This window comes from Coregonus clupeaformis, chromosome 3 (assembly GCF_020615455.1).
Source record: "Coregonus clupeaformis isolate EN_2021a chromosome 3, ASM2061545v1, whole genome shotgun sequence".
NCBI lineage: Eukaryota > Metazoa > Chordata > Actinopteri > Salmoniformes > Salmonidae > Coregonus > Coregonus clupeaformis.
The window spans coordinates 37,937,342-37,964,573 of record NC_059194.1 but is presented as its reverse complement, the minus strand read 5'-3'; the positions used below and the strand labels follow the sequence as shown (position 1 = coordinate 37,964,573).

The 27,232-nt window shown below is 42.3% G+C and overlaps 1 protein-coding gene across 1 annotated transcript in view; it reads left to right on the top strand.

The window, feature by feature from the left end:
* The first annotated feature begins 1,161 nt into the window (after nucleotides 1–1,161).
* LOC121545033 (microtubule-associated tumor suppressor 1 homolog A-like) overlaps nucleotides 1,162–27,232 on the top strand; it is a 90,318-nt gene continuing 64,247 nt past the window's right edge. The window contains exons 1-2 of the mRNA XM_041855382.2: nucleotides 1,162–1,282; nucleotides 17,855–18,084. Of these exons, the coding sequence (XP_041711316.1) occupies nucleotides 1,162–1,282; nucleotides 17,855–18,084 (351 nt within the window). The remainder of the gene's footprint in view (nucleotides 1,283–17,854; nucleotides 18,085–27,232) is intronic.

The following is a 27,232-nucleotide window of genomic DNA, read 5'->3' as shown; positions in this document are numbered from 1 at the left end:
GTCCCACAAGGGTCAATATTATTTCGATACTTTTTGGAAACAAAACACGTTGTATAAGGAGGATGGGATCCACCCAAATCATTTGGGTTCCTGGATCCTTTCACAGCATAATAAGGCTGCATTGAGACAATAACTTAGCAATGACCCAAGCCCAGCTCAGCTAATCCCTACCATTGTGACGCAGAGTTGTCAAAATGCTTCAGCAAATGTACATTACATCAGGGGCGTTGGTAGACACAATATAACTAACCTAATTTATGTCCCTCTAACTGCCCTGAATGCCTCTGCGGATCCTACAGCTATTGTGTGCAGTAATCATGTGCCTAAGAACCAGATTTATACTGTTAGCACTGAGCCGGTGTGCCCGAGGATGCAGTCCACTGTGTGCAGCTCACCCTGCACTAACATACAGAACATGAGCACATCTACTGCTGCTAAGCAATTCGACCATGAAGGCCTGATTCAGTTGATGTTGAGATGTGTCTGTGACTTGAACTCTGTGAAGCATTTATTTGGGCTGCAATTTCTGAGGCTGGTAGCTCTAATGAACTTGTCCTCTGCAGCATAGGTAAATCTGGGTCTTCCATTCCTGTGGTGGTCCTCATGAGAGCCAGTTTCATCATAGCGCTTGATGGTTTTTGCGACTGCACTTGAAGAAACTTTCAAAGTTCTTGAAATGATCCGTATTGACTGTACATCATGTCTTAAAGTAATGATGGACTGTCGTTTCTCTTTGCTTATTTGAGCTGTTCTTGCCATAATATGGACTTGGTCGTTTACCAAATAGGGCTATCTTCTGTTTACCACCCCCTACCTTGTCACAACACAACTGATTGGCTGAAACGCATTAAGAAGGAAATAAATTCTACAAATTAACTTTTAAGATGTCACACCTGTTAATTGAAATGCATTCCAGGTGACTACCTTATGAAGCTGGTTGAGAGAATGCCAAGAGTGTGCAAAGCTGTCATCAAGGCAAAGGGTGGCAACTTTGAAGAATATAAAATGTAACTATAAATATAAATAACAAATACCAATACTTTTTTACAAATATTTATTATGGCATGTGGTGCACAGCCAGTTTACTATCTTTGTATTTTGGTTTGGATTTAAAGTACAGAAGTTAGTTTTGGGTATATCCCTTCCTTGGTGTTTGGAGAGATGTTATGGTCTCTGAAACTCTCTCTGCTCAACATCCACGTTCACCTGACAGCCAAGAGTTTACTCCAGAACCTGCAGCTGCTGTCAGGATACAGGAAGAACACCGGGGTGTTCTACACAGGTCTATTTATTACTGCACCGCACCGCTAACACAGGAAACTGCTATGGCTATGGCAATGGCTATTTACGGCTATTTCCTCTGTTTTTCACGGGCCAATTTCACTGTTGTTGTTGCCGTTCATGCTTCTCACATGGAGTTGTGCTGTAAACTGTTTGTGGACCTATTTTTAGCTGTTTACCAGGAGAGGTTAATCTGTCATGCTACCTACCTGTATCCATTTACAGAGGAACATGTTTTTCATATTCTGTATTTCTTTATATTATTCATCTTTATTTAAACAAAATACTCAAAATGGGATTCCTCTTGAAACTCATGTTGATTTCAGAAATATGCTTTTCACATTGGATTAGTAGTGTATGTTTAGGTCTGTGTTTTTGTGAGTGTATGTATGCATGAGAGCACTCTTCATCTTGTATGCAAGTTTCACCCTGAGATGTGGGTTATTTTCATTGGCAGTCACTAGTTTTGAGTAGTAGGTGGATCACCTTTATAATAAAGAATTGCATGCATATATGCAGACTAACAATAAAATACAATACCTAATCTGATGAGTAGCCTGAGCATAGGACAAGATTCAGTAAAAGTATCACCGCAGCCTAAGTTAATTTAACTCATGGCTGTTTGCAAGAAAGCCTGTTGTGAAAGCGTGCACATTTAATTGTTCTAAATAATTATAACGTGTGTGTGTGAGAGATAGAGAGCGAGAGAACACGAGAGGGGTGTTTTAACAAAATTTGCAAACACATGATTGTGCCTAATAAAACGTAGTGCAAAAAAAAATTCAGGTCCATGGACAGCTATGCGAGCCATCACGAAGAAAAGCGCTCACCTCAATCCAGCACCGGCGGGACCGAGCCATGTGTTTCTTGCTAGTGGGCTAGTAAGTCTACGTGTTTGACATTGTTTGACATGGGCCAGAGCAGGCCTGCGAGCAGAGGGCGAGAGACTGCCATGTTCCCGTTTTGAATTGTAAACTTATAGAAAATAGAAGTGGGAGACTATTGTGAGCACTGCTCCAGATCTCTTGATATCTACCACAAGGGGGAGAGAAGATAAGAGGGAGAGAGAGAGGAGGAGAGGAACAGAGAGGAGGGAGAGAGAGAGTCCCAACTCGACTCGACTCAAACTAAACTGTCTATCGTACAGCAGAGTGTGTGTCCGACTCCAAACCCCCCACAACTGAATAGATAAGCGCATAAATCAATAGTGCACCGCTTACAAAACGGGCCAGTGCCACCCAACTAAATCCAGAAAAGTGGACTCACTTATCATCAGAACCTCCCACCAAAGCACACAATCATTAGAAATAATTCCTCAACAAAACACCACGTTCAGGAAGAGACAAAGCACAGTTGACTAATTACAGTAGCCAACAACATACTATCCACAAGCTATTGTGCATGGCTCACAAGAGTAGCCAACACATTAACATTGCAATAATATAACATTTTGTAACACAGCAAAAACCAATTAGTACATCCCCAAAACGCATTGAATAAAGAATACTAACTGCAAGGCGGCAGCTTATAAAACTATTGGTCTTTTGTATTGGTATTTATTATGGATCCCCATTAGCTGTTGCCAAGGCAGCAGCTAATCTTCCTGAGGTCCAGCAAAATTAAAGCAGTTATACAATTTTAAAAACATTACAATACATTCACAACAGATTTCACAACACATTAAGTGTGAGCCCTCAGACCCCTACTCTATTACCACATAACTACAACACAAAATCCATGTGTACGTGTGTGTACAGCGCGTATGTTATCGTGTGTGTGTATGCTTGTGTCTGTGCCTATGTTTGTGTTACTTCACAGTCCCCGCTGTTCCATAAGGTGTATTTTTATCTGTTTTTTAAATCTAAAATGTACTGCTTGCATGAGTTACTTGATGTGGAATAGAGTTCCAGGTAGACATGGCTCTATGTAGTACTGTGCGCCTCCCATAGTCTGTTCTGGACTTGGGGACTGTGAAGAGACCTCTGGTGGCATGTCTTGTGGGGTATGCATGGGTTTCCGAGCTGTGTGCCAGTAGTTCAAACAGACAGCTCGGTGCATTCAATATGTCAGTACCTCTCCCAAATACAAGTAGTGATGAAGTCAATCTCTCCTCCACTTTGAGCCAGGAGAGATTGACATGCATTTGATTAATGTTAGCTTTCTGTGTACATCCAAGGGCCAGCTGTGCTGCCCTGTTCTGAGCCAATTGCAATTTCCCTAAGTCCCTCTTTGTGGCACCTGACCACATGACTGAACAGTAGTCCAGGTGTGACAAAACTAGGGCCTGTAGGACATGCCTTGTTGATAGTGCTGTTGAGAAGGCAGAGCAACGATTTGTAATGGACAGACTTCTCCCCATCTTAGCTACTGTTGTATCAATGTGTTTTGACCATGACAGTTCACAATCCAGGGTTACTCCAAGCAGTTTAGTCACTTCAACTTGCTCAATTTTCACATTATTCAGTACAAGATTTAGTTGAGGTTTAGGGTTTAGTGAATGATTTGTCCCAAATACAATGCTTTAAGTTTTTTAAATATTTAGGACTAACTTATTCCTTGCCACCTATTCTGAAACTAACTGTAGCTTTTTGTTAAGTGTTGCAGTCATTTCAGTCTCTGTAGTAGCTGAAATGTATAGTGTTGAGTCATCCACATACATAGACACACTGGCTTTACTCAAAGCCAGTGGCATGTCGTTAGTAAAGATTGAAAAAGGTAAAGGGCCTAGATAGCTGCCCTGGTGAATTCCTGATTCTACCTGGAATATGTTGGAGAGGCTTCCATTAAAGAATAAAGAACACCCTCGGTGTTCTCTTAGACAGGTAACTCTTTATCCACAACATAGCAGGGGGTGTAAAGCCATAACACATGTTTTTCAGCAGCAGACTATGATCGATGCTGTCAAAAGCCACACTGAAGTCTAACAAAACAGCTCCCACAATATTTGTATCATACATTTCTCTCAGCCTATGATCAGTCATTTGTGTAATGGCTGTGCTTGTTGAATGTCCTTCCCTGTAAGCATGCTGAAAGTCTGTTGTCAATATGTTTACTGTAAATAGCACTGTATCTGGTCAAGCACCATTTTTTCCAAAAGTTTACAAAGGGTTGGTAACAGGCTGATTGGTCGGCTTTTTGAGCCAGTAAAGGGGGCTTTACTATTCTTAGGTAGCGGAATTACTTTTGCTTTCCTCCAGGCCTTAAGGCACACACTTTCTAATAGGCTTAAATTGAAGATATGGCAAATGGGAGTGGCCATATCGTCCGCTATTATCCTCAGTGATTTTCCATCCAAGTTCTCAGACCCTGGTGGCTTGTCATTGTTGATAGACAACAATATTATTTTCACCTCTTCCACACTCACTTTACGGAATTCAAAATTACAATGCTTGTCTTTCATATTTTGTCAGATATACTTGAATGGGAAGTGTCAGCATTTGTTGCTGGCATGTCATGTCTATGTTTGCTAATCTTGCCAATGAAAAAATCATGAAAGTAGTTGGCAATATCAGTGGTTTTTGTGATGAATGAGCCATCTGATTCAATGAATGATGGAACTGAGTTTGCCTTTTTGTCCAGATTTTCATTTAAGGTGCTCCAAAGCTTTTTACTATCGTTCTTTATGTCATTTATCTTTGTTTCATAATGTAGTTTCTTCCTCCTTTTATTAAGTTTAGTCACAAGATTTCTCAATTTGCAGACTTATTTGCCATTACTTTTATCTCATCCCTCTCAACCATACAATTGTTCAATTCCTCATCATTCCACGGGTATTTAACAGTTTTTACAGTCATTTTCTTAATGGGTGCATGCTTATTAGTGACTGGGATAAGCAATTTCATAAATGTTTCAAGTGCAGTGTCGGGTTGCTCTTCATTACACACCACGGACCAACAAATATTCTTTACATCAACAACATAGGAATCACTACAAAACGTATTGTATGACTTCTTATACACTATATTAGGCCCAGCCTTTGGAACTTTGGTTTTCCTAGAAATGGCTGCTATATTGTGATCACTACATCCGATGGATTTGGATGCTGCTTTAAAGCATATTTCTGCAGCATTAGTAAAGATGTGATCAATACATGTTGATGATTTCATTCCTGTGCTGTTTTAACTACCCTGGTAGGTTGATTGATAACCTGAACCAGATTGCAGGCACTAGTTACAGTTTTAAGCTTTCTCTTGAGTTGGCAGCTTGATGAAAGCCAGTCAATATTTAAATCACCCAGATATACCTCTCTGTTGATATCACATGCATTATCAATCAATTCACACGTTATCCAGATATTGACTGTTAGCGTGTGGTGGTCTATAGCAGCTTCCTAACAGATTAGGCTTCATGTGAGATCCTGTAGCAATATTAATTCAACAGTATTTAACATGAGATCCTCTCTAAGCTTTACAGGAATGTGGTTCTGAATATAAATGACCACACCTCCACCTTTGGCATTTCTGTATTGTCTGTATTGCTACCACTGTATCATCAAAGGTATTATCTAAGTGAGTTTCAGAGATTGTCAGAATATGAACGTCATCTGTTACTAGCAAATTATTGATTTCATGAACTTTGTTTCTTAAGCTACATATATTAATGTGGGCTATTTTTAGCACTTTTCTGGGATGCTTGATTGTTTTTATTGCTTTACTGGGAAGCTAGCAAAGGTAGACATGCTCATGTTATTTATGTTAGTGCAGAGTGAGCTGCACACAGTGGACTTCCTACTAGGGCACACCGCCTCAGTGCTAACAGTATCACTCTGGTTCATAGGCACATGATTACTGCATACAATAGCTGTGGGATCAGCAGAGGCATTCAGGGCAGTAAGAGGGACATAAATTAGGTTACTTACATTGTGTCTTCCAACGCCCCTGGGATAATGTACATTTATTGAAGCATTATGACAACTCAGCGACACAATGGTAGGCATTAAATGATCTGGACTTGGGTCATTGATAAGTCATTGTCTCAACACAGCCTTATAATGCTGTGAAAGGATCCAGGAACCCAAATTATTTGGGTGGATCCCATCCACCTTATAATATGAGCTTTGTTTCCAGAAGGTATCAAAATTGTCAATACATGTTACACCCACAGAGCTGCAATAGTCTCGTAGCCAGTCTTAACTCGTGCTGCAGGGCCTGAAGCGTCGGCAGTAATAAAACACCAAAAGTGTCCTTGAGCTCCGGGTTGACACTGATTAAGGCCCTCATCATGGCGTGTAAGTCCAATGTGTCCAGAATTTCACAAGTGAACGTGCATAAGGGTCAGTTGTGTCAGCCTTTTCTGGCTCATTGTGTTGCGCATCCACGTCTTTAGGCGACGAAGCACGCAACAGAGATCGGAAGACAGAGGCACAGTTTGATTTGGGTTTCTTCTCCTCTGAAGAGACCTGGTTGAAGTTGGACCAAAGTTGAAGCAACCTCTGGGACAGTGCTGAATTGGGTATTTTTGTGATGTCTCCTAACAAGTGGAGTTGAAGAAGCAGGCAGCCTGTGTCTAGCTGCATGTGGAGGTGAAGGGAGTCAAGGGACTGTGCATCCAGTTGAGTTGTGCTTCCTTTTGCTGCGTCAATAATGTTTTTCTCTTGTCTTGCTGATATCCCTAGCCATTCCTGGTTGAATATTCTCTCTACTACTGATTACACCAGATTCACCACTTCAAAGAAGCTCAAACGGTTGGTACGATGTCAACTAGGGTGGTCACGTGTGGGTTCGAGCCTCGGTGTGTGCTGAATCAGGAGGAAGTGGTACTCGCTAAGCAAGCAGCGTGACATCCATAACATCAACAGAACGCTCCACACCTGAACCAACTAAAAGACTGGAACACAACACAGGCTTGGTCAACACCACATATCAGAGCAGAATTGGATTTGGTGTCGTAGAGTTGGTGTAATTCTGTGTTCCGTTGCTCTAAGGCAGTGATCAGTTCTGAGAATGTCATCACATTAGCGTAATATTTGGACCGGTTTTGATCTAGTGTTATCCAGGTCAGAACCGAAATCAGGCACTAACCTCTTCTTGAGCTGGGGATCACTTAGTCTGTCTCTTAATGTGATGTAGATAGTGGACGGAAGGGGGTACTGTTCGGCACTGACTGAAGGCTGTATCTATCGATGTTGCCCCTGTAACAGTCAGTGACAGGTTATTTGTTTGAAAGACCAGGAAAAATATATTGAATAACACTGCCTGAGTTGGTTTCTGAATTGAAAGTGCCTTTTAGAGAAGAGATTGTTCAGAATCAATATTGTTTCACTGGTGTTATTCCAACACCACACAGCCGTAACAAGAGTGTTACTGTGATCAGCCTCCCATCACCCATCATGCATTGTGCTAGGCCGTGCCATCCCCTGGTGGCACATTTTACATTGACATTTTAGTCATTTAGCAGACGCTCTTATCCAGAGCGACTTACAGTTAGTGAGTGCATACATATTCATACTGGCACCAGCACACCCCTCTCTCTATGGGGTTACTACACCAGTCATCCACTGTTATTAATATCAGATTGGGAATATACGTGCTACAGAGCTAGGAGAAAGAGTTACAATGTCCAAGTTAAGTCATTATCTCTACATCTGTGTACTTGATCAAACTACAGTAGCTATAGGTGCTCTGTTGCCATGGCAGACACTAGTTGGATGTCAACAGAAGCACCTGCTTTGTCTAGTGAAAACATGGCCACCTGCCCTTTAGGACTGGTTTGAATTATTCAGGTAGAAGAGATTAACATGAATTATTGAAACATTCCGCAGTTATCGGTTGTAAAAAAATTTCCCCAGGACTCACTCCCTAGAGGGGAGGAAAAGTTCCTTCTCCAATCACCCAAGTGGATAAGTAGCTGTTATGGCACTAAAACTGTTTTGAAGAATCCTAAATTAAAGAACTGATTAGAAACTATGACCTTTACATATTTTCCACAATAAATATTACAAATGATTCAACATGACAGTGTACTCAAAATTGAGATCTACTGTATATAAAAATGTGTACAATAGTATCCACTGCAGTATTTCCACTGCCTGTGTTTCACATGGCGTATGGGCAGGTCTTGGCTGCCTCAGCAGTATTGCATAAGGAATCCTCACTGAGTCTAGAGATCTCTGACATCACCAGCAGAGGGTGACAGACAACACAGAGAACCTCTCATACCCACCACACCACATTCCCCTCAAAACCAGCAAGGTGCTGGTCAATTCAACAGCACTCCAGGATTGACAAAATGGTTGTGCAAGATGTGGCATGTTTGTGAATGCTACTTAATTTACATGTGATCTATGATATGATAACTGAGTGTACAAAACATTAAGAACAGTCTACGTCTTTCCATGACGTAGACTGACCAGATTAATCAAGGTGTAAGCTATAATCCCTTATTGATGCAATTGGATAAATCCACTTCAACCAGTGTAGATGAAGGGGAGGAGACAGGTTAAATAAGGAGTTTTAAGCCTTGAGACAATTGAGACACGGATTGTGTATGTGTACCATTCTGAGGGTGAATGGGCAAGACAACAGATTTAAGTGCCTTTGAACAGGGTATGGTAGTAGGTACCAGTTGCACTGGTTTGTGTCAAGAACTGCAATGCTGCAGAGGCTGTTCTGAGGGCTAAAGAGGGGGCGGCGGTGGGGGGGTGCAACTCAATATTAGGAAGGTGTTCTTAATGTTTTGTACACTCAGTATAGACTCAATCGAGTGCTTTTGTAGTTTATTTTATTAATAGAATTGTTAACAATAGCTTAAATCAGCAAAATATTATTATCATGAAGTGGTATACAAAACATGAACATTTACCAATTTCTGATCATGCTGGCCTTATCGCACAGACATAGTGATATTGCTTTAAGTTTAAGTGGCCTGTCAGAAATGAATTTAGGGTTATCTAAGGGTGCGTTTACACAGGAAGTCTAATTCTGATCTTTTGTCAATAATTGGTCATTTGACCACTCATATCTGATCTTTTGCCAATATTTGTGCAAAATATCAGAATTGTTCTGCCTGTGTAAACACAACCTAAGAACAGTGTGTTGTCAGTGTGAAATGGGGAAACTCACATTTGTGTTTTTCCTCTGGTTTCTCCAATCCCAGACATTATTCATTCTTTCTTATAACTCAATCAGGATCATTGCAAATGTAATATTCTACATGAGATAATGCATTTGACCAGATCCAGGATTATTGAACTGGGTCAAAATAATTATTTATGAATCTTTAAACCAGTAAGTATACCTTGAAAAACAACGCACAATGCATATGATACTTTATTTGCAACCTCATTTCCGACAATAAATTAGTGGTCATTATATATTTTCCCTATCTTGCACCATGGAACGTTCTGCTAGATTCCAGAATACCATCATTATTGTGTTCTTACTGTTCACTGGTTATGGCAAGGTCAATGTTTCTTTTTATGTTGTGGGTGGTACCTAATGAGTTAAGTAATTTGTCTTGGCTGTGAGGCATAAAGTAGTTAATGATGAGGTCTCCAGAGGTCCACTGTATCGGCCTACTGTACAGTACTGTGAATCTAATACACTATCACAAGCTTATTTGTTCAAGAAAAGTATGCTTTCATGTTCACCTCCTACATACAGTAGTGCCTGGGAAGTTGTTGATGTGATGATTTAGTTTTAAAACAATACTTTACCTACTGTATATCAATTATGGAGATTTTGAACGTTGTCTACTTATCCCTAGTATTCAATTTTCTCCCAATGGGCTCTCTGAAAGTGTATAATTGTTTCCCTGAAGCAGTGGCTTTAACCTCAGTGGTCTGGTCTATGGTCTGTGGCCCAGTTCCCCATTAGTCCACTACAGCTCCAACACTGTCCTCTCTGTCTGTTGGCCTGCTGGAATGTTGTTGACCTCACAGGAGCATTGTGCTACTCTAGCCAGGCCAACTCCTGTGGTCACTGTGATTCTGACACAACAACTCCAGCTTTAGATCTTGGAAAGTCCAGCTTGAATAAAAAAGGGGAATCGAGTGCTTGACTGGGGGATTTGAAAATCCCCAAAATATGATTTACCCCAGTACAAGAAAATGGAGTCTGCATTGATCTGAGTGTTTATTGACGACATACAAAAAACTCAGATCAATGCAGACACAGAGTGCTCCTTTTTCCATTTTATTCCTAGATAGACACCCGAAGTATCCTGGGGTAAGGAATGTTTCTTGGAGTCTGAAACGTTATTTCTGTCCCTCGTTAGGACATCAAAACCCTATTTTGAATATATAAATTACTGTTTGGTTGTGACCATTGAACCTGAAAACCATATCTGACATTTTTGGTTTGTAATGTTTGTTCAGATGGATGTTAAAGCGGCAATCAGCAGTATAAACAATAACAAAGCAGTTCCCCCCCGGTACGGTGAACAGCTGAGGGATGGGACTGGAGAAATGTAACCACTCTCAAATTCATAGACAGGGCTATAGATGCAAGGGATGACCATCCATGGTATCAAAATTATAAAAAAATGTTGATGTTGTATTTTTTCCCCTTTTTCGATTTTGTCTCATCGCTGCAACTCCCCAACGGGCTCGGGAGGCGAAGGTCAAGTCCTAAGTCCTCCGAAACATGACCCACCACCTAACACCCGCTTGCTTAACCCGGAAGCCAGCCGCACCAATGTGTCAGAGGAAACAGCCTGCAGGCTCCCGGCCCACCACAAGGAGTAGCTAGAGTGCAATGAGCCAAGTAAAGCCCCCCCGGCCAAACCGTCCCCTAACCCGGACGACGCTGGGCCAATTGTGCGCCACCCTATGGAACTCCCGATCACGGCCAGTTGTGATACAGCCTGGGATCAAACCCGGGTCTGTAGTGACTCCTCTAGCACCGCTGCACCTCTCGGGAGGCCTCAAAATTATAGTTTTAACCATATTTTGAGGCTGTATAGTGTTTGTTTACTTTTTCTTTGTTTATAAACTTTGGAGTAAAGCAAGCTTGTACTTTGGGTTCTGATGGGGTGCGACACTTCAACTAAGCTGATGAAAGGTTAGCTATTGAAATCAGTTCCAACAATAATATCAAGGGACTAGAAATCCAGGGCTTAAAAACAAAGGTGTCATTGTACGTTGATGATTCATGTTTTATTTTAAATCCACAATTTAGATCCCTCCAAAGCCTCATAGAGGATCTAGATAATTTTTCTAACCTCTCTGGATTTCAATCGAATTGTGATAAGTGTACTGCAGTGGGGAGAACAAGTATTTGATACACTGCAGATTTTGCAGGTTTTCCTACTTACAAAGCATTTAGAGGTCTGTAATTTTTATCATAGGTACACTTCAACTGTGAGAGACGAAATCTAAAACAAAACTCCAGAAAATCACATTGTATGAGTTTTAAGTAATTAATTTGCATTTTATTGCATGACATATGTATTTGATACATCAGAAAAGCAGAACTTAATATTTGGTACAGAAACCTTTGTTTGCAATTACAGAGATCATACGTTTCCTGTAGGTCTTGACCAGGTTTGCACACACTGCAGCAGGGATTTTGGCCCACTCCTCCATACAGACCTTCTCCAGATCCTTCAGGTTTCGGGGCTGTCGCTGGGCAATACGGACTTTCAGCTCCCTCCAAAGATTTTCTATTGGGTTCAGGTCTGGAGACTGGCTAGGCCACTCCAGGACCTTGAGATGCTTCTTACGGAGCCACTCCTTAGTTGCCCTGGCTGTGTGTTTCGGGTCGTTGTCATGCTGGAAGACCCAGCCACGACCCATCTTCAATACTCTTACTGAGGAAAGGAGGTTGTTGGCCAAGATCTCGCGATACATGGCCCCATCCATCCTCCCCTCAATACGGTGCAGTCGTCCTGTCCCCTTTGCAGAAAAGAATCCCCAAGAATGATGTTTCCACCTCCATGCTTCATGGTTGGGATGGTGTTATTGGGGTTGTACTCATCCTTCTTCTTCCTCCAAACACGGCAAGTGGAGTTTAGACCAAAAAGCTAAAAAAATTCTCATCAGACCACATGACCTTCTCCCATTCCTCCTCTGGATCATCCAGATGGTCATTGACAAACTTCAGACGGGCCTGGACATGCGCTGGCTTGAGCAGGGGGACCTTGCGTGCGCTGCAGGATTTTAATCCATGACGGCGTAGTGTGTTACTAATGGTTTTCTTTGAGACTGTGGTCCCAGCTCTCTTCAGGTCATTGACCAGGTCCTGCCGTGTAGTTCTGGGCTGATCCCTCACCTTCCTCATGATCATTGATGCCCCACGAGGTGAGATCTTGCATGGAGCCCCAGACCGAGGGTGATTGACCGTCATCTTGAACTTCTTCCATTTTCTAATAATTGCGCCAACAGTTGTTGCCTTCTCACCAAGCTGCTTGCCTATTGTCCTGTAGCCCATCCCAGCCTTGTGCAAGTCTACAATTTTATACCTGATGTCCTTACACAGCTCTCTGGTCTTGGACATTGTGGAGAGGTTGGAGTCTGTTTGATTGAGTGTGTGGACAGGTGTCTTTTATACAGGTAACGAGTTCAAACAGGTGCAGTTAATACAGGTAATGAGTGGAGAACAGGAGGGCTTCTTAAAGAAAAACTAACAGGTCTGTAAGATCACCTACTGGTTGGTAGGTGATCAAATACTTATGTCATGCAATAAAATGCATATTAATTACTTAAAAATCATACAATGTGATTTTCTGGATTTTTGTTTTAGATTCCGTCTCTCACAGTTGAAGTGTACCTATGATAAAAATTACAGACCTCTACATGCTTTGTAAGTAGGAAAACCTGCAAAATCGGCAGTGTATCAAATACTTGTTCTCCCCACTGTATATTACATGTTGGATCACACAAAAATACAACTTTTACATTATCTTGTAGTTTACCAATAAAATGGTCTGACTGTGAAGTGGACATACTAGGTATTCATATCCCGAAAGAAAGAAATGATCTCACTACAATACATTTTAATAGAAAGTTAGCAAAAATAGATACAATCTCACTACCATGGAAAGGAAAATACCTAACTATTTGTGGAATAATCACAGTTTACCTATTTGCTTATGGGTGGTCCTCTGTAGCTCAGCTGGTAGAGCACGGCGCTTGTAACGCCAAGGTAGTGGGTTCGATCCCCGGGACCACCCATACACAAAAATGTATGCACGCATGACTGTAGTCGCTTTGGATAAAAGCGTCTGCTAAATGGCATATTATTATGGCCCTGCCTACACCTAATGACTAGTTTTTTAAATTATATTAGCAAAAAATATTCACTTTTATATGGAATGGCAAGCCAGACAAAATTAAACTGGCCTATTTATATAATGAATATGAATTTGGAGGGCATAAATTATTAAATATTAAAGCATTGGACCTCTCACTAAAGGCTTCAGTCATACAAAAACTATACTTAAATCCAAACTAGTTCTGTAGCAGATTAGTAAAAATGGCTCACCCCGTGTTCAAGAATGGCCTTTTTCCCTTTATTCAGAGTACAAACTCTCACTTTCGGTTATTTGAAAATGAAATCATTTCCAAAATATCGCTATTTTTAAAACAAGCCATAGAATGTTGGTTTCTATTTCAGTTTAATCCACCAGAAAAGACAGAACAAATATTACAACAAATATTATGGTTAAACTCAAATATAACAATTGATTAAATAAATTAAAATATTTTTGGAGAGGAAAAAAAACGATATAATCTTTGTAAATTATATCATAAATAGGACTGGTTACAGTGAGGGAAAAAAGTATTTGATCCCCTGCTGATTTTGTACATTTGCCCACTGACAAAGACATGATCAGTCTATAATTTTAATGATAGGTTTATTTGAACAGTGAGAGACAGAATAACAACAAAAAAATCCAGAAAAACGCATGTCAAAAATGTTATAAATTGATTTGCATTTTAATGAGCGAAATAATTATTTGACCCCTCTGCAAAACGTGACTTAGTACTTGGTGGCAAAACCCTTGTTGGCAATCACAGAGGTCAGATGTTTCTTGTAGTTGGCCACCAGGTTTGCACACATCTCAGGAGGGATTTTGTTCCACTCCTCTTTGCAGATCTTCTCCAAGTCATTAAGGTTTCGATGCTGACGTTTGGCAACTCGAACCTTCAGCTCCCGCCACAGATTTTCTATGGGATTAAGGTCTGGAGACTGGCTAGGCCACTCCAGGACCTTAATGTGCTTCTTCTTGAGCCACTCCTTTGTTGCCTTGGCCGTGTGTTTTGGGTCATTGTCATGCTGGAATACCCATCCATGACCCATTTCCAATGCCCTGGCTGAGGGAAGGAGGTTCTCACCCAAGATTTGACGGTACAAGATTTGACGTCCATCGTCCCTTTGATGCGGTGAAGTTGTCCTGTCCCCTTAGCAGAAAAACACCCCCAAAGCATAATGTTTCCACCTCCATGTTTGACGGTGGGGATGGTGTTCCTGACATCCTTGGAGAGCTCTTTGGTCTTGGCCATGGTGGAGAGTTTGGAGTCTGATTGATTGATTGCTTCTGTGGACAGGTGTCTTTTATACAGGTAACAAGCTGAGATTAGGAGCACTCACTTTAAGAGTGTGCTCCTAATCTCAACTCGTTACCTGTATAAAAGACACCTGGGAGCCAGAAATCTTTCTGATTGAGAGGGGGTCAAATACTTATTTCCCTCATTAAAATGCAAATCAATTTATAACATTTTTGACATGCGTTTTTCTGGATTATTTTGTTGTTATTGTGTCTCTCACTGTTCAAATAAACCTACCATTAAAATTATAGAATGATCATTTCTTTGTCAGTGGGCAAACGTACAAAATCAGCAGGAGATCAAATACTTTTTTCCCTCACTGTATGTCACACATACAGCTAACAAAAATATATGGACATGTCTGCTCTATTCAAAATTAGAACCAAGTAATTGCAGCATTACCGCAAAAATGGAAGAGGCAAGTGGAAGGGGGAAAGGGTAAGGAACTTGTCTGTCGGCCTTGCATTAAAGACCAAAACTGGTTAAAGAAAATTGTGTTAAAGAAAAAAGTATACCAGTTTAATTTAAGTTCCAAATAATTGACAGCTGTGCCATACAGGTTGCAAAATATTTGGGAAGAGATTTTCGATATACCGATTCCATGGCACATGGTTTATGAACTGATACACAAAACAACGGCGGATTCATTAAGTTTTTACATTTAAATCATTATATAAAATTCTTGCAACCAATAGAATGTTGTATACATGGGGGATACAACCATCCCAGCACTACAGATTTTGCTACGAAGAGACAGAATCATTAGATCACTTGTTTTGGTACTGCCCATATGTAGCTTGTTTTTGGTCTCAGGTTCAGGAATGGCTGAAGAATTACAACATTTACCTGGAGCAAACTCTGCAAATAGCACTGCTGGGTGATTTAAAAAGTAATAGTCAATCGATCAATAATATTTAAATACTATTAGAAAACATTTTATCTTTAATTTACAATTTGTAGAAACTATGAGAATAGAAAGATTCAGGACTTTTGTGAAACATCACAGCACAGTTGAAAAATATATGGCTAATAGAAATCAAAACTGGATGGTGTTCAGAGATCGATGGCAGGGGTTGAAGGGAGCTGAAGGGTGGGACAAAAAAAACCGAATCAAGATAGTATGAAAAATGTATGCACTCACTAACTGTAAGTCGCTCTGGATAAGAGCGTCTGCTAAATGACTAAAATTTAAAAATTTAAATAACTAATGTAAAATATACTGTGTCCGTAAAATGTGTATAGTATGTATAAGCTGGAAGTAGAAGCCTAAGTTTTGTTGTCCATTAGTTTACTCCAATTAGAGGAGAGATGATAGGGTTAGGGGAAAATAATGAAGAAGAAAAATATAGTACAAATATATATTTACCCTCTCCCACACTGTTTTATCCTCTCCCTCACTGTTGTATCCTTTCCCTCACTGTTGTATCCTCTCCCTCACTGTTGTATCCTCTCCCTCACTGTTGTATCCTCTCCCTCACTGTTGTATCCTCTCCTACACTGTTGTATCCTCTCCCACACTGTTGTATCCTCTCCTACACTGTTGTATCCTCTCCCTCACTGTTGTATCCTCTCCTACACTGTTGTATCCTCTCCCTCACTGTTGTATCCTTTCCCTCACTGTTGTATCCTCTCCCTCACTGTTGTATCCTCTCCCTCACTGTTGTATCCTCTCCCTCACTGTTGTATCCTCTCCTACACTGTTGTATCCTCTCCCACACTGTTGTATCCTCTCCTACACTGTTGTATCCTCTCCCTCACTGTTGTATCCTCTCCTACACTGTTGTATCCTCTCCCTCACTGTTGTATCCTCTCCTACACTGTTGTATCCTCTCCCTCACTGTTGTATCCTCTCTTACACTGTTGTATCCTCTCCCTCACTGTTGTATCCTCTCCTACACTGTTGTATCCTCTCCTACACTGTTGTATCCTCTCCCTCACTGTTGTATCCTCTACCTCACTGTTGTACTGTGTTTGGATGCTGCCGTCCTTGCCACTCTAAATTTAACTGGAGTAATTTTACCCTGTATGTTAATCGATGGGTTCATGGGGTACATATAGTATGTCTGTACAGGGATATTAATGTTTTGAATGTTCAGACATCAGCATAAGTGTATGTAGGAAGTAGATGGCAAATTTCTAAGTGGAGTTTCTCGTCCATAGAACTCTACTGTACTACACATAGCTCTCACCAGTCACATTCAAAAACAGAACACACTATCACGTTTGTTTGTTCTTGTGTTTTAATTACGGTTGCCAATTGTCCTCCTAAATCCTCAATCTGTCCAGATCCCAGTGTAACATGAATGGAAGCGTAACAGGGCATTGGTGCTATCTTTCCCTCATTAATGCTGGTATTCCTGCTATGTCTAAGCCTGTCCTCACTGTCCCATTACATATTACCCAGCCTTTCCCCCAACAGAACGAGGCAAGCAGCACCTAGCACCTCACAGCTTGCCAGCCAGCCACAGGTGTCCAATATCAATTAAACACAATGTAGCTAACACCACTAACGCTCTGTCTGTCTCCTTTCACTTTTGAGAAGCTGTGGCAGTGCTAACATAGACTTCTGTTCATTAGTGGGATCCATGCAGTTATTATGCGGAGGGGTGTTTATATTTATAAAGCTTCTGTAAATCAAAACCATTGTGGCACAGCCCTGCTAAAATAAGCATGCTCCGGCGAACACAGCGTCTGTCTGGAGAGCAGAGCAGGAGGAAGATTGAATCAGGAGATGGAGATGTAATCTCATTCAGGGGCTCCATTTTGCTGCGTGGTGGGGCTGGTGGAGTGGAGCCTCTCTCTCTCTCTCTCTCTGGGAACTAATGGCTCTGTGAATCATCTCCCTGGTACTAAGTGGGCTCTCTGGACAGGAGTCAGGACAGTGCCACTGTTCTGTACTGTACTCCATCTTTACTGGACAGACAGCCATCCTGTATAGGCTGGAGCTGGGCTGGAGTATTACTGTACAGTAGACTCTGGCTGGAGTTTATGGGTTGCTAGTCTTCTACCCAGCCACGGGTATCATGGAGGGGGGAATGATGATGCTGAACGTTGTGACAACGCTGAACGGTGGATGTTCTCTTGCAGTGGACAAGAACAGACCGAGGGTGACACCACGGTGCCAGCCGCAGCCTCAGCAGCAGCCACCAGTGCCACCAGACCTGATGCCCACAGAGTGCAGTGCGAGGGGCACGGAGAGTTACCAGGCACAGTGTGAGAGGATGAACCAGAGCCTCCAGCAGCTCCAGGGACTCCTGGCTGCAAGTAACTGCAAATTTCAGGCCATTGTGGTGGTCCTGCAGCAAACCCTGGTAAAGGTAGGAAACACACACCTTTTCTGTTTAACTAGTGTTTCTGTATGGAGGTCTTGGCCTTAACCATAAAAATACACATAGGAACAAAGACTGTTCTGGTATGGGAGTTATTGTTGCTTTTTATACTGATAGAATTAACGACATTAGTTACAGTTAGAATTTAGTACATTAGATTACATTGTGCTTCTTAATCATGTTGCTCACGCTGCTTGGTCAGATAGAACACTGGGTGTGTTTATATGGACATTTATAGATGTGTGTGTGTGTGCTTGTGTGTGTGCTTTCGTGTGTACGTGCGCGTGTGTCTTCAGCTCACTGTTTGTTTTGATTCCATTCTCAGGAACAAGTACCCTGGGGCAATTACACCTTCCCACAGTGCACTACAGATGAGCTTATCCTATCAGCAACTCCCCTCTCCCTGGCTCACTATACCGTACACCCCACACCAACCCAGACCAACCGCGACCCTCCTTCATTTTGGTTGCCATAACACAAATTAAGCTGTCATAGTAGAGACTTGCAGATGTGGAATATGAACTCATGCTTAGGCTATACAATTGTGTACAGTTAAACAAATATTTGTAGAACTCTTGGCCAAATATTGTATTTTCAGCTCATACATATTATGCTGTATGTTTTTTGTACCATTATGGCTTAGTACAGTTCAAGTCGGAAGTTTACATACACGTTAGCCAAATACATTTAAACTCAGTTTTTCACAATTCCTGACATTTAATCCTAGTAAAAATGCCCTGTCTTAGGTCAGTTAGGATCACCACTTTATTTTAAGAATGTGAAATAATAGTAGAGAGAATGATTTATTTCAACTTTTATTTATTTCATCACATTCCCAGTGGGTCAGAAGTTTACATACACTCAATTAGTATTTGGTAGCATTGCCTTTAAATTGTTTAACTTGGGTCAAACGTGTCGGGTAGCCTTCCACAAGCTTCCCACAATAGGTTGGGTGAATTTTGGCCCATTCCTCCTCACAGAGCTGGTGTAACTGAGTCAGGTTTGTAGGCCTCCTTGCTCGCACACACTTTTTCAGTTCTGCCCACACATTTTCTATAGGATTGAGGTCAGGGCTTTGTGATGGCCACTCCAATACCTTGACTTTGTTGTCCTTAAGCCATTTTGCCACAACTTTGGAAGTATGCTTGGGGTCATTGTCCATTTGGAAGACCCATTTCCGACCAAGCTTTAACTTCCTGACTGATGTCTTGAGATGTTGCTTCAATATATCCACATAATTTTCCTTCCTCATGATGCCATCTATTTTGTGAAGTGCACAAGTCCCTCCTGCAGCAAAGCACCCCCACAGCATGATGCTGCCACCCCCGTGCTTCACGGTTGGGATGGTGTTGTTCGGCTTGCAACCATCCCCCTTTTTCCTCCAAACATAACGATGGTCATTATGGCAAAACAGTTCTATTTTTGTTTCATCAGACCACAGGACATTTCTCCAAAGAGTACGACCTTTGTCCTCATGTGCAGTTGCAAACTGTAGTCTGGCTTTTTTATGGCGGTTTTGGAGCAGTGGCTTCTTCCTTGCTGAGCGGTCTTTCAGGTTATGTTGATATAGGACTCGTTTTACTGTGGCTATATATACTTTTGTACCTTTTTCCTCCAGCATCTTCACAAGGTCCTTTGCTGTTGTTCTGGGATTGATTTGCACTTTTCGCACCAAAGTACGTTAATCTCTAGGAGACAGAACGCGTCTCTTTCCTGAGCGGTATGACGGCTGCGTGGTCCCATGGTGTTTATACTTGCATACTAGTGTTTGTACAGATGAACGTGATACCTTCAGGCGTTTGGAAATTGCTCCCAATGATGAACCAGACCGGTGGAGGTCTACAATTTGTCTTCTGAGGTCTTGGCTGATTTATTTTCATTTTCCCATGATGTCAAGTGAAGAGGCACTGAGTTTGAAGGTAGGCCTTGAAATACATCCACAGGTACACCTCCAATTGACTGAAATGATGTAAATTAGCCTATCAGAAGCTTCTAAAGCCATGACATCATTTTCTGGAATTTTCCAAGCTGTTTAAAGGCACAGTCAACTTAGTGTATGTAAACTTCTGACCCACTGGAATTGTGATATAGTGAATTATAAGTGAAATAATCTGTCTGTAAACAATTGTTGGAAAAATTACTTGTGTCATGCACAAAGTAGATGTCCTAACCGACTTTCCAAAACTATAGTTTGTTAACAAGAAATTTGTGGAGTGGGAGAAAAACGAGTTTTAATGACTCCAACCTAAGTGTATGTAAACTTCCGACTTCAACTGTATATACTGGGTGAGTGATGTCATTGTTAGATTCCCATGCCAAGTCTCCATAAACACAGTGTAAAAACAGCCGCTATCTGACCCTGCTGGGACACATAGCCTATAGTGCCATAAGCTATTTCCTTCACCTTGGCCAGATTAGTGCCAACTAACTATAGAATTGTCCTTGATGAAATGGATCAGAAAATGTTTTTACACCTTGTTTCAGTCCAAGTGCGTTAACGTTTTTAAAATATTAAAAAATGAAATTATTTCTTTATAAATTCTCTATAATAAACACACACACACACACACAGCAATAGATTAAGTGCATGAAGTGACATGCTTCCTCAGTTAGCAGAGGACTGGCTCTCAGCACTGTCACTTGACCTTTGAAAGCTTTCATCTTTAGACCATCTTTTATAGTATCATGTAATTTAACCTTTCACCTAAACATTTATTTCCATGTTAGATACACTAGGACCATCAATTGTGTCTCTACAGTATTAGATAATGGCAGTAGTTCACTAAAGGTCCTGATATACAGGGCACTTTTTCCCTCTATAGTGCACCACTTTTGACCAAAAGTCAACATTTGTCCACCATACAGGGAATTAGGTGCCATTTGTGAGGCAGCCAGAGGTCTTTTTGAGGAAATAGCTGTCTTGCCAAAGCCCCTTACCTCCAAATAAGTGTGTTTTTCTTCCCCCTTCATTATCCCTGCTGCCTTGATAAGCGCTTAAACGCTGGGTGGGTGCTGTGTTTCTCAGTGATAGTCACAGTACATATCAGCCTGCAGATGTTCAAACAGACTACCTCATGAGGGAAACAAACCACTCTCCCATCTTCATCAATAACAAATTAGTGCTGTCCATGAGAAACGACACTGTCCATTAGATACTCTGTCCATGATAAACTACACTGAGACCAAATGGTATTGATCCTGGGACAGAGATTATTTATCATCATAATTTCCAAATTCCATGTAATTCATTAGCATTATTCCCAGCCTCCAGGGTTTATATTTGTTCTTAAATGCTCTCGGTGTTTCCTTATAGAGAGGGTAATATCAGTTAAATTGATGTGTGTATCTGGTTCTGGCTAATGTCAGACTGGGGGCTGATACAGTGGCGCTGGTGCAGTGGTGGACGTCATTTGTCCCAAATAGCACCCTATTCCCTACATAGTGCTCTTCTTCTGACCAAAGCTCTATGGGCCCAGGTCCAAAGTTGTGCACTATATAGGGGAAAAGGTGCCATTTAGGACACAACCCATGTCTGCTAGGCCTTTCCCCCAGAGGCCCCTGGGAACCTGCTGAAATGATGTCTCTGGCAGCACATGTCAGAACATAGTTACATTCCATTTGTTGAGACTTTAGAATGCAGATGTAAATAAATTAAGAAGGGAATCAAGATGATAGAGTTGACAGATGGATGGAAGGGTTGTCTTTAACACCTGACTGCTGTCAAAACACTGATGAAATACAGTGGGGGAAAAAAGTATTTAGTCAGCCACCAATTGTGCAAGTTCTCCCACTTAAAAAGATGAGAGAGGCCTGTAATTTTCATCATAGGTACACGTCAACTATGACAGACAAATTGAGATATTTATTCTCCAGAAAATCACATTGTAGGATTTTTTATGAATTTATTTGCAAATTATGGTGGAAAATAAGTATTTGGTCACCTACAAACAAGCAAGATTTCTGGCTCTCACAGACCTGTAACTTCTTCTTTAAGAGGCTCCTCTGTCCTCCACTCGTTGCCTGTATTAATGGCACCTGTTTGAACTTGTTATCAGTATAAAAGACACCTGTCCACAACCTCAAACAGTCACACTCCAAACTCCACTATGGCCAAGACCAAAGAGCTGTCAAAGGACACCAGAAACAAAATTGTAGACCTGCACCAGGCTGGGAAGACTGAATCTGCAATAGGTAAGCAGCTTGGTTTGAAGAAATCAACTGTGGGAGCAATTATTAGGAAATGGAAGACATACAAGACCACTGATAATCTCCCTCGATCTGGGGCTCTACGCAAGATCTCACCCCGTGGGGTCAAAATGATCACAAGAACGGTGAGCAAACATCCCAGAACCACACGGGTGGACCTAGTGAATGACCTGCAGAGAGCTGGGACCAAAGTAACAAAGCCTACCATTAGTAACACACTACGCCGCCAGGGACTCAAATCCTGCAGTGACAGACGTGTCCCCCTGCTTAAGCCAGTACATGTCCAGGCCCGTCTGAAGTTTGCTAGAGTGCATTTGGATGATCCAGAAGAGGATTGGGAGAATGTCATATGGTCAGATGAAACCAAAATAGAACTTTTTGGTAAAAACTCATCTCGTCGTGTTGGAGGACAAAGAATGCTGAGTTGCATCCAAAGAACACCATACCTACTGTGAAGCATGGGGGTGGAAACATTATGCTTTGGGACTGTTTTTCTGCATCAGCAAGGGCATTGAAGATGAAACGTGGCTGGGTCTTTCAGCATGACAATGATCCCAAACACACCGCCCGGGCAACGAAGGAGTGGCTTCGTAAGAAGCATTTCAAGGTCCTGGAGTGGCCTAGCCAGTCTCCAGATCTCAACCGCATAGAAAATCTTTGGAGGGAGTTGAAAGTCCGTGTTGCCCAGCGACAGCCCCAAAACATCACTGCTCTAGAGGAGATCTGCATGGAGGAATGGGCCAAAATACCAGCAACAGTGTGTGAAAACCTTGTGAAGACTTACAGAAAACGTTTGACCTGTGTCATTGCCAACAAAGGGTACAACAAAGACGAACCATCAAACAGGCAAAGAGTCAATACAGGACTAAGATTGAATCGTACTACACTGGCTCTGACGCTCGTCGGATGTGGCAGGGCTTGAAAACTATTACAGACTACAAAGAGAAGCACAGCCGCGAGCTGCCCAGTTACACAAGCCTACCAGACAAGCTAAACCACTTCTATGCTCGCTTCGAGGCAAGCAACACTGAAGCATGCATGAGAGCACCAGCTGTTCCGGATGACTATGTGATCACGCTCTCCGTAGCCGATGTGAGTAAGACTTTTAAGCAGGTCAACATTCACAAGGCCGCAGGGCCAGACGGATTACCAGGACGTGTACTCCGAGCATGTGCTGACCAACTGGCAAGTGTCTTCACTGACATTTTCAACATGTCCCTGACTGAGTCTGTAATACCAACATGTTTCAAGCAGACCACCATAGTCCCCGTGCCCAAGGACTCTAAGATAACCTGCCTAAATGACTACCGACCCGTAGCACTGACGTCTGTAGCCATGAAGTGCTTTGAAAGGCTGGTCATGGCTCACATCAACAGCATTATCCCAGAAACCCTAGACCCACTCCAATTTGCATACCGCCCCAACAGATCCACAGATGATGCAATCTCTATTGCACTCCACACTGCCCTTTCCCACATGGACAAGAGGAACACCTATGTGAGAATGCTATTCATTGACTACAGCTCAGCATTCAACACCATAGTGCCCTCTAAGCTCATCACTAAGCTAAGGATCCTGGGACTAAACACCTCCCTCTGCAACTGGATCCTGGACTTCCTGACGGGCCGTCCCCAGGTGGTAAGTGTAGGTAACAACACATCTGCCACACTGATCCTCAACACGGGGGCCCCTCAGGGGTGCGTGCTCAGTCCCCTCCTGTACTCTCTGTTCACCCATGACTGCATGGCCAGGCACGACTCCAACACCATCATTAAGTTTGCCGACGACACAACAGTGGTAGGCCTGATCACCGACAACGATGAGACAGCCTATAGGGAGGAGGTCAGAGACCTGGCCGTGTGGTGCCAGGACAACAACCTCTCCCTCAACGTGACCAAGACAAATGAGATGATTGTGGACTACAGGGAAAAAAAAGAGGACTGAGCACGCCCCCATTTTCATCGACGGGGCTGTAGTGGAACAGGTTGAGAGCTTCAAGTTCCTTGGTGTCCACATCACCAACGAAATATCATGGTCCAAACACACCAAGACAGTCGTGAAGAGGGCACGACAAAGCCTATTCCCCCTCAGGAGACTAAAAAGATTTGGCATGGGTCCTCAGATCCTCAAAAAATTCTACAGCTGCACCATCGAGAGCATCCTGACTGGTTGCATCACCGCCTGGTATGGCAACTGCTTGGCCTCTGACCGCAAGGCACTACAGAGGGTAGTGCGTACGGCCCAGTACATCACAGGGGCAAAGCTCCCTGCCATCCAGGACCTCTATACCAGGCGGTGTCAGAGGAAGGCCCTCAAAATTGTCAAAGACTCCAGTCACCCTAGTCATAGACTGTTCTCTCTGCTACCGCACGGCAAGCGGTACCGGAGTGCCAAGTCTAGGTCCAAAAGACTTCTCAACAGCTTCTACCCCCAAGCCATAAGACTCCTGAACAGCTAATCATGGCTACCCGGACTATTTGCACTGCCCCCCACCCCATACTTTTTTACGCTGCTGCTACTCTGTTAAGTATTTATGCATAGTCACTTTAACTCTACCCACATGTACATATTACCTCAACTACCTCAACTAGCCGGTGCCCCCGCACATTGACTCTGCAACGGTACCCCCCTGTATATATAGCCTCCCTACTGTCACTTTATTCTATTGTATATATAGCCTCCCTACTGTCACTTTATTTTTACTTCTGCTCTTTTTTTCTCAACACTTTTTTGTTGTTGTTTTATTCTTACTTTTTTGTTTAAAATAAATGCACTGTTGGTTAAGGGCTGTAAGTAAGCATTTCACTGTAATGTCTGCACCTGTTGTATTCGGCGCATGTGACCAATAAAATTTGATTTGATTTGATTTGATTTGATTTGAAGAGGGCACGACAAAGCCTATTCCCCCTCAGGAGACTGAAAAGATTTGGCATGGGTCCTCAGATCCTCAAAAAATTCTACAGCTGCACCATCGAGAGCATCCTGACTGGTTGCATCACCGCCTGGTATGGCAACTGCTTGGCCTCTGACCGCAAGGCACTACAGAGGGTAGTGCGTACGGCCCAGTACATCACAGGGGCAAAGCTCCCTGCCATCCAGGACCTCTATACCAGGCGGTGTCAGAGGAAGGCCCTCAAAATTGTCAAAGACTCCAGTCACCCTAGTCATAGACTGTTCTCTCTGCTACCGCACGGCAAGCGGTACCGGAGTGCCAAGTCTAGGTCCAAAAGACTTCTCAACAGCTTCTACCCCCAAGCCATAAGACTCCTGAACAGCTAATCATGGCTACCCGGACTATTTGCACTGCCCCCCACCCCATACTTTTACGCTGCTGCTACTCTGTTAAGTATTTATGCATAGTCACTTTAACTCTACCCACATGTACATATTACCTCAACTACCTCAACTAGCCGGTGCCCCCGCACATTGACTATGCAACGGTACCCCCCTGTATATATAGCCTCCCTACTGTCACTTTATTCTATTGTATATATAGCCTCCCTACTGTCACTTTATTTTTACTTCTGCTCTTTTTTTCTCAACACTTTTTTGTTGTTGTTTTATTCTTACTTTTTTGTTTAAAATAAATGCACTGTTGGTTAAGGGCTGTAAGTAAGCATTTCACTGTAATGTCTGCACCTGTTGTATTCGGCGCATGTGACCAATAAAATTTGATTTGATTTGATTTGATTTGATTTGAAGAGGGCACGACAAAGCCTATTCCCCCTCAGGAGACTGAAAAGATTTGGCATGGGTCCTCAGATCCTCAAAAAATTCTACAGCTGCACCATCGAGAGCATCCTGACTGGTTGCATCACCGCCTGGTATGGCAACTGCTTGGCCTCCGACCGCAAGGCACTACAGAGGGTAGTGCGTACGGCCCAGTACTTCACTGGGGCCAAGCTTCCTGCCATCCAGGACCTCTATACCAGGCGGTGTCAGAGGAAGGCCCTCAAAATTGTCAAAGACTCCAGCCACCCTAGTCATAGACTGTTCTCTCTGCTACCGCACGGCAAGCGGTACCGGAGTGCCAAGTCTAGGTCCAAAAGACTTCTCAACAGCTTCTACCCCCAAGCCATAAGACTCCTGAACAGCTAATCATGGCTACCCGGACTATTTGCACTGCCCCCCCACCCCATCCTTTTTACGCTGCTGCTACTCTGTTAATTATTTATGCATAGTCACTTTAACACTACCCACATGTACATATTACCTCAACTACCTCAACTAGCCGGTGCCCCCGCACATTGACTCTGCAACGGTACCCCCCTGTATATATAGCCTCCCTACTGTTATTTTATTTTACTTCTGCTCTTTTTTTTCTCAACACTTTTTTTGTTGTTGTTTAATTTTTACTTTTTTTGTTAAAAATAAATGCACTGTTGGTTAAGGGCTGTAAGTAAGCATTTCACTGTAATGTCTGCACCTGTTGTATTTGCCGCAAGTGACCAATAAAATTTGATTTGATTTGATTAACAAAGTATTGAGAAACTTTTGTTATTGACCAAATACTTATTTTCCACCATAATTTGCAAATAAATTCATAAAAAATACTACAATGTGATTTTCTGGATTTTTTTTCCTCATTTTGTCTGTCATAGTTGACGTGTACCTATGATGAAAATTACAGGCCTCTCTCATCTTTTAAGTGGGAGAACTTGCACAATTGGTGGCTGACTAAATACTTTTTTTCCCCACTGTACATTAAGGTTAAATGCTTATTGTATAGCCTAAGCTCTGTCAGTTAATGACAATGTCCTTGTTCCAAAGACTGATTTCAGAGAGAGTTGCTCTCCCAACATACACACACACACACACACACACACACACACACACACACACACACACACACACACACACACACACACACTACACACTACACTCTCTGTGTGATCTCCAGTCTCTAAAGTTGGACTCAGCTCCTTCCGTT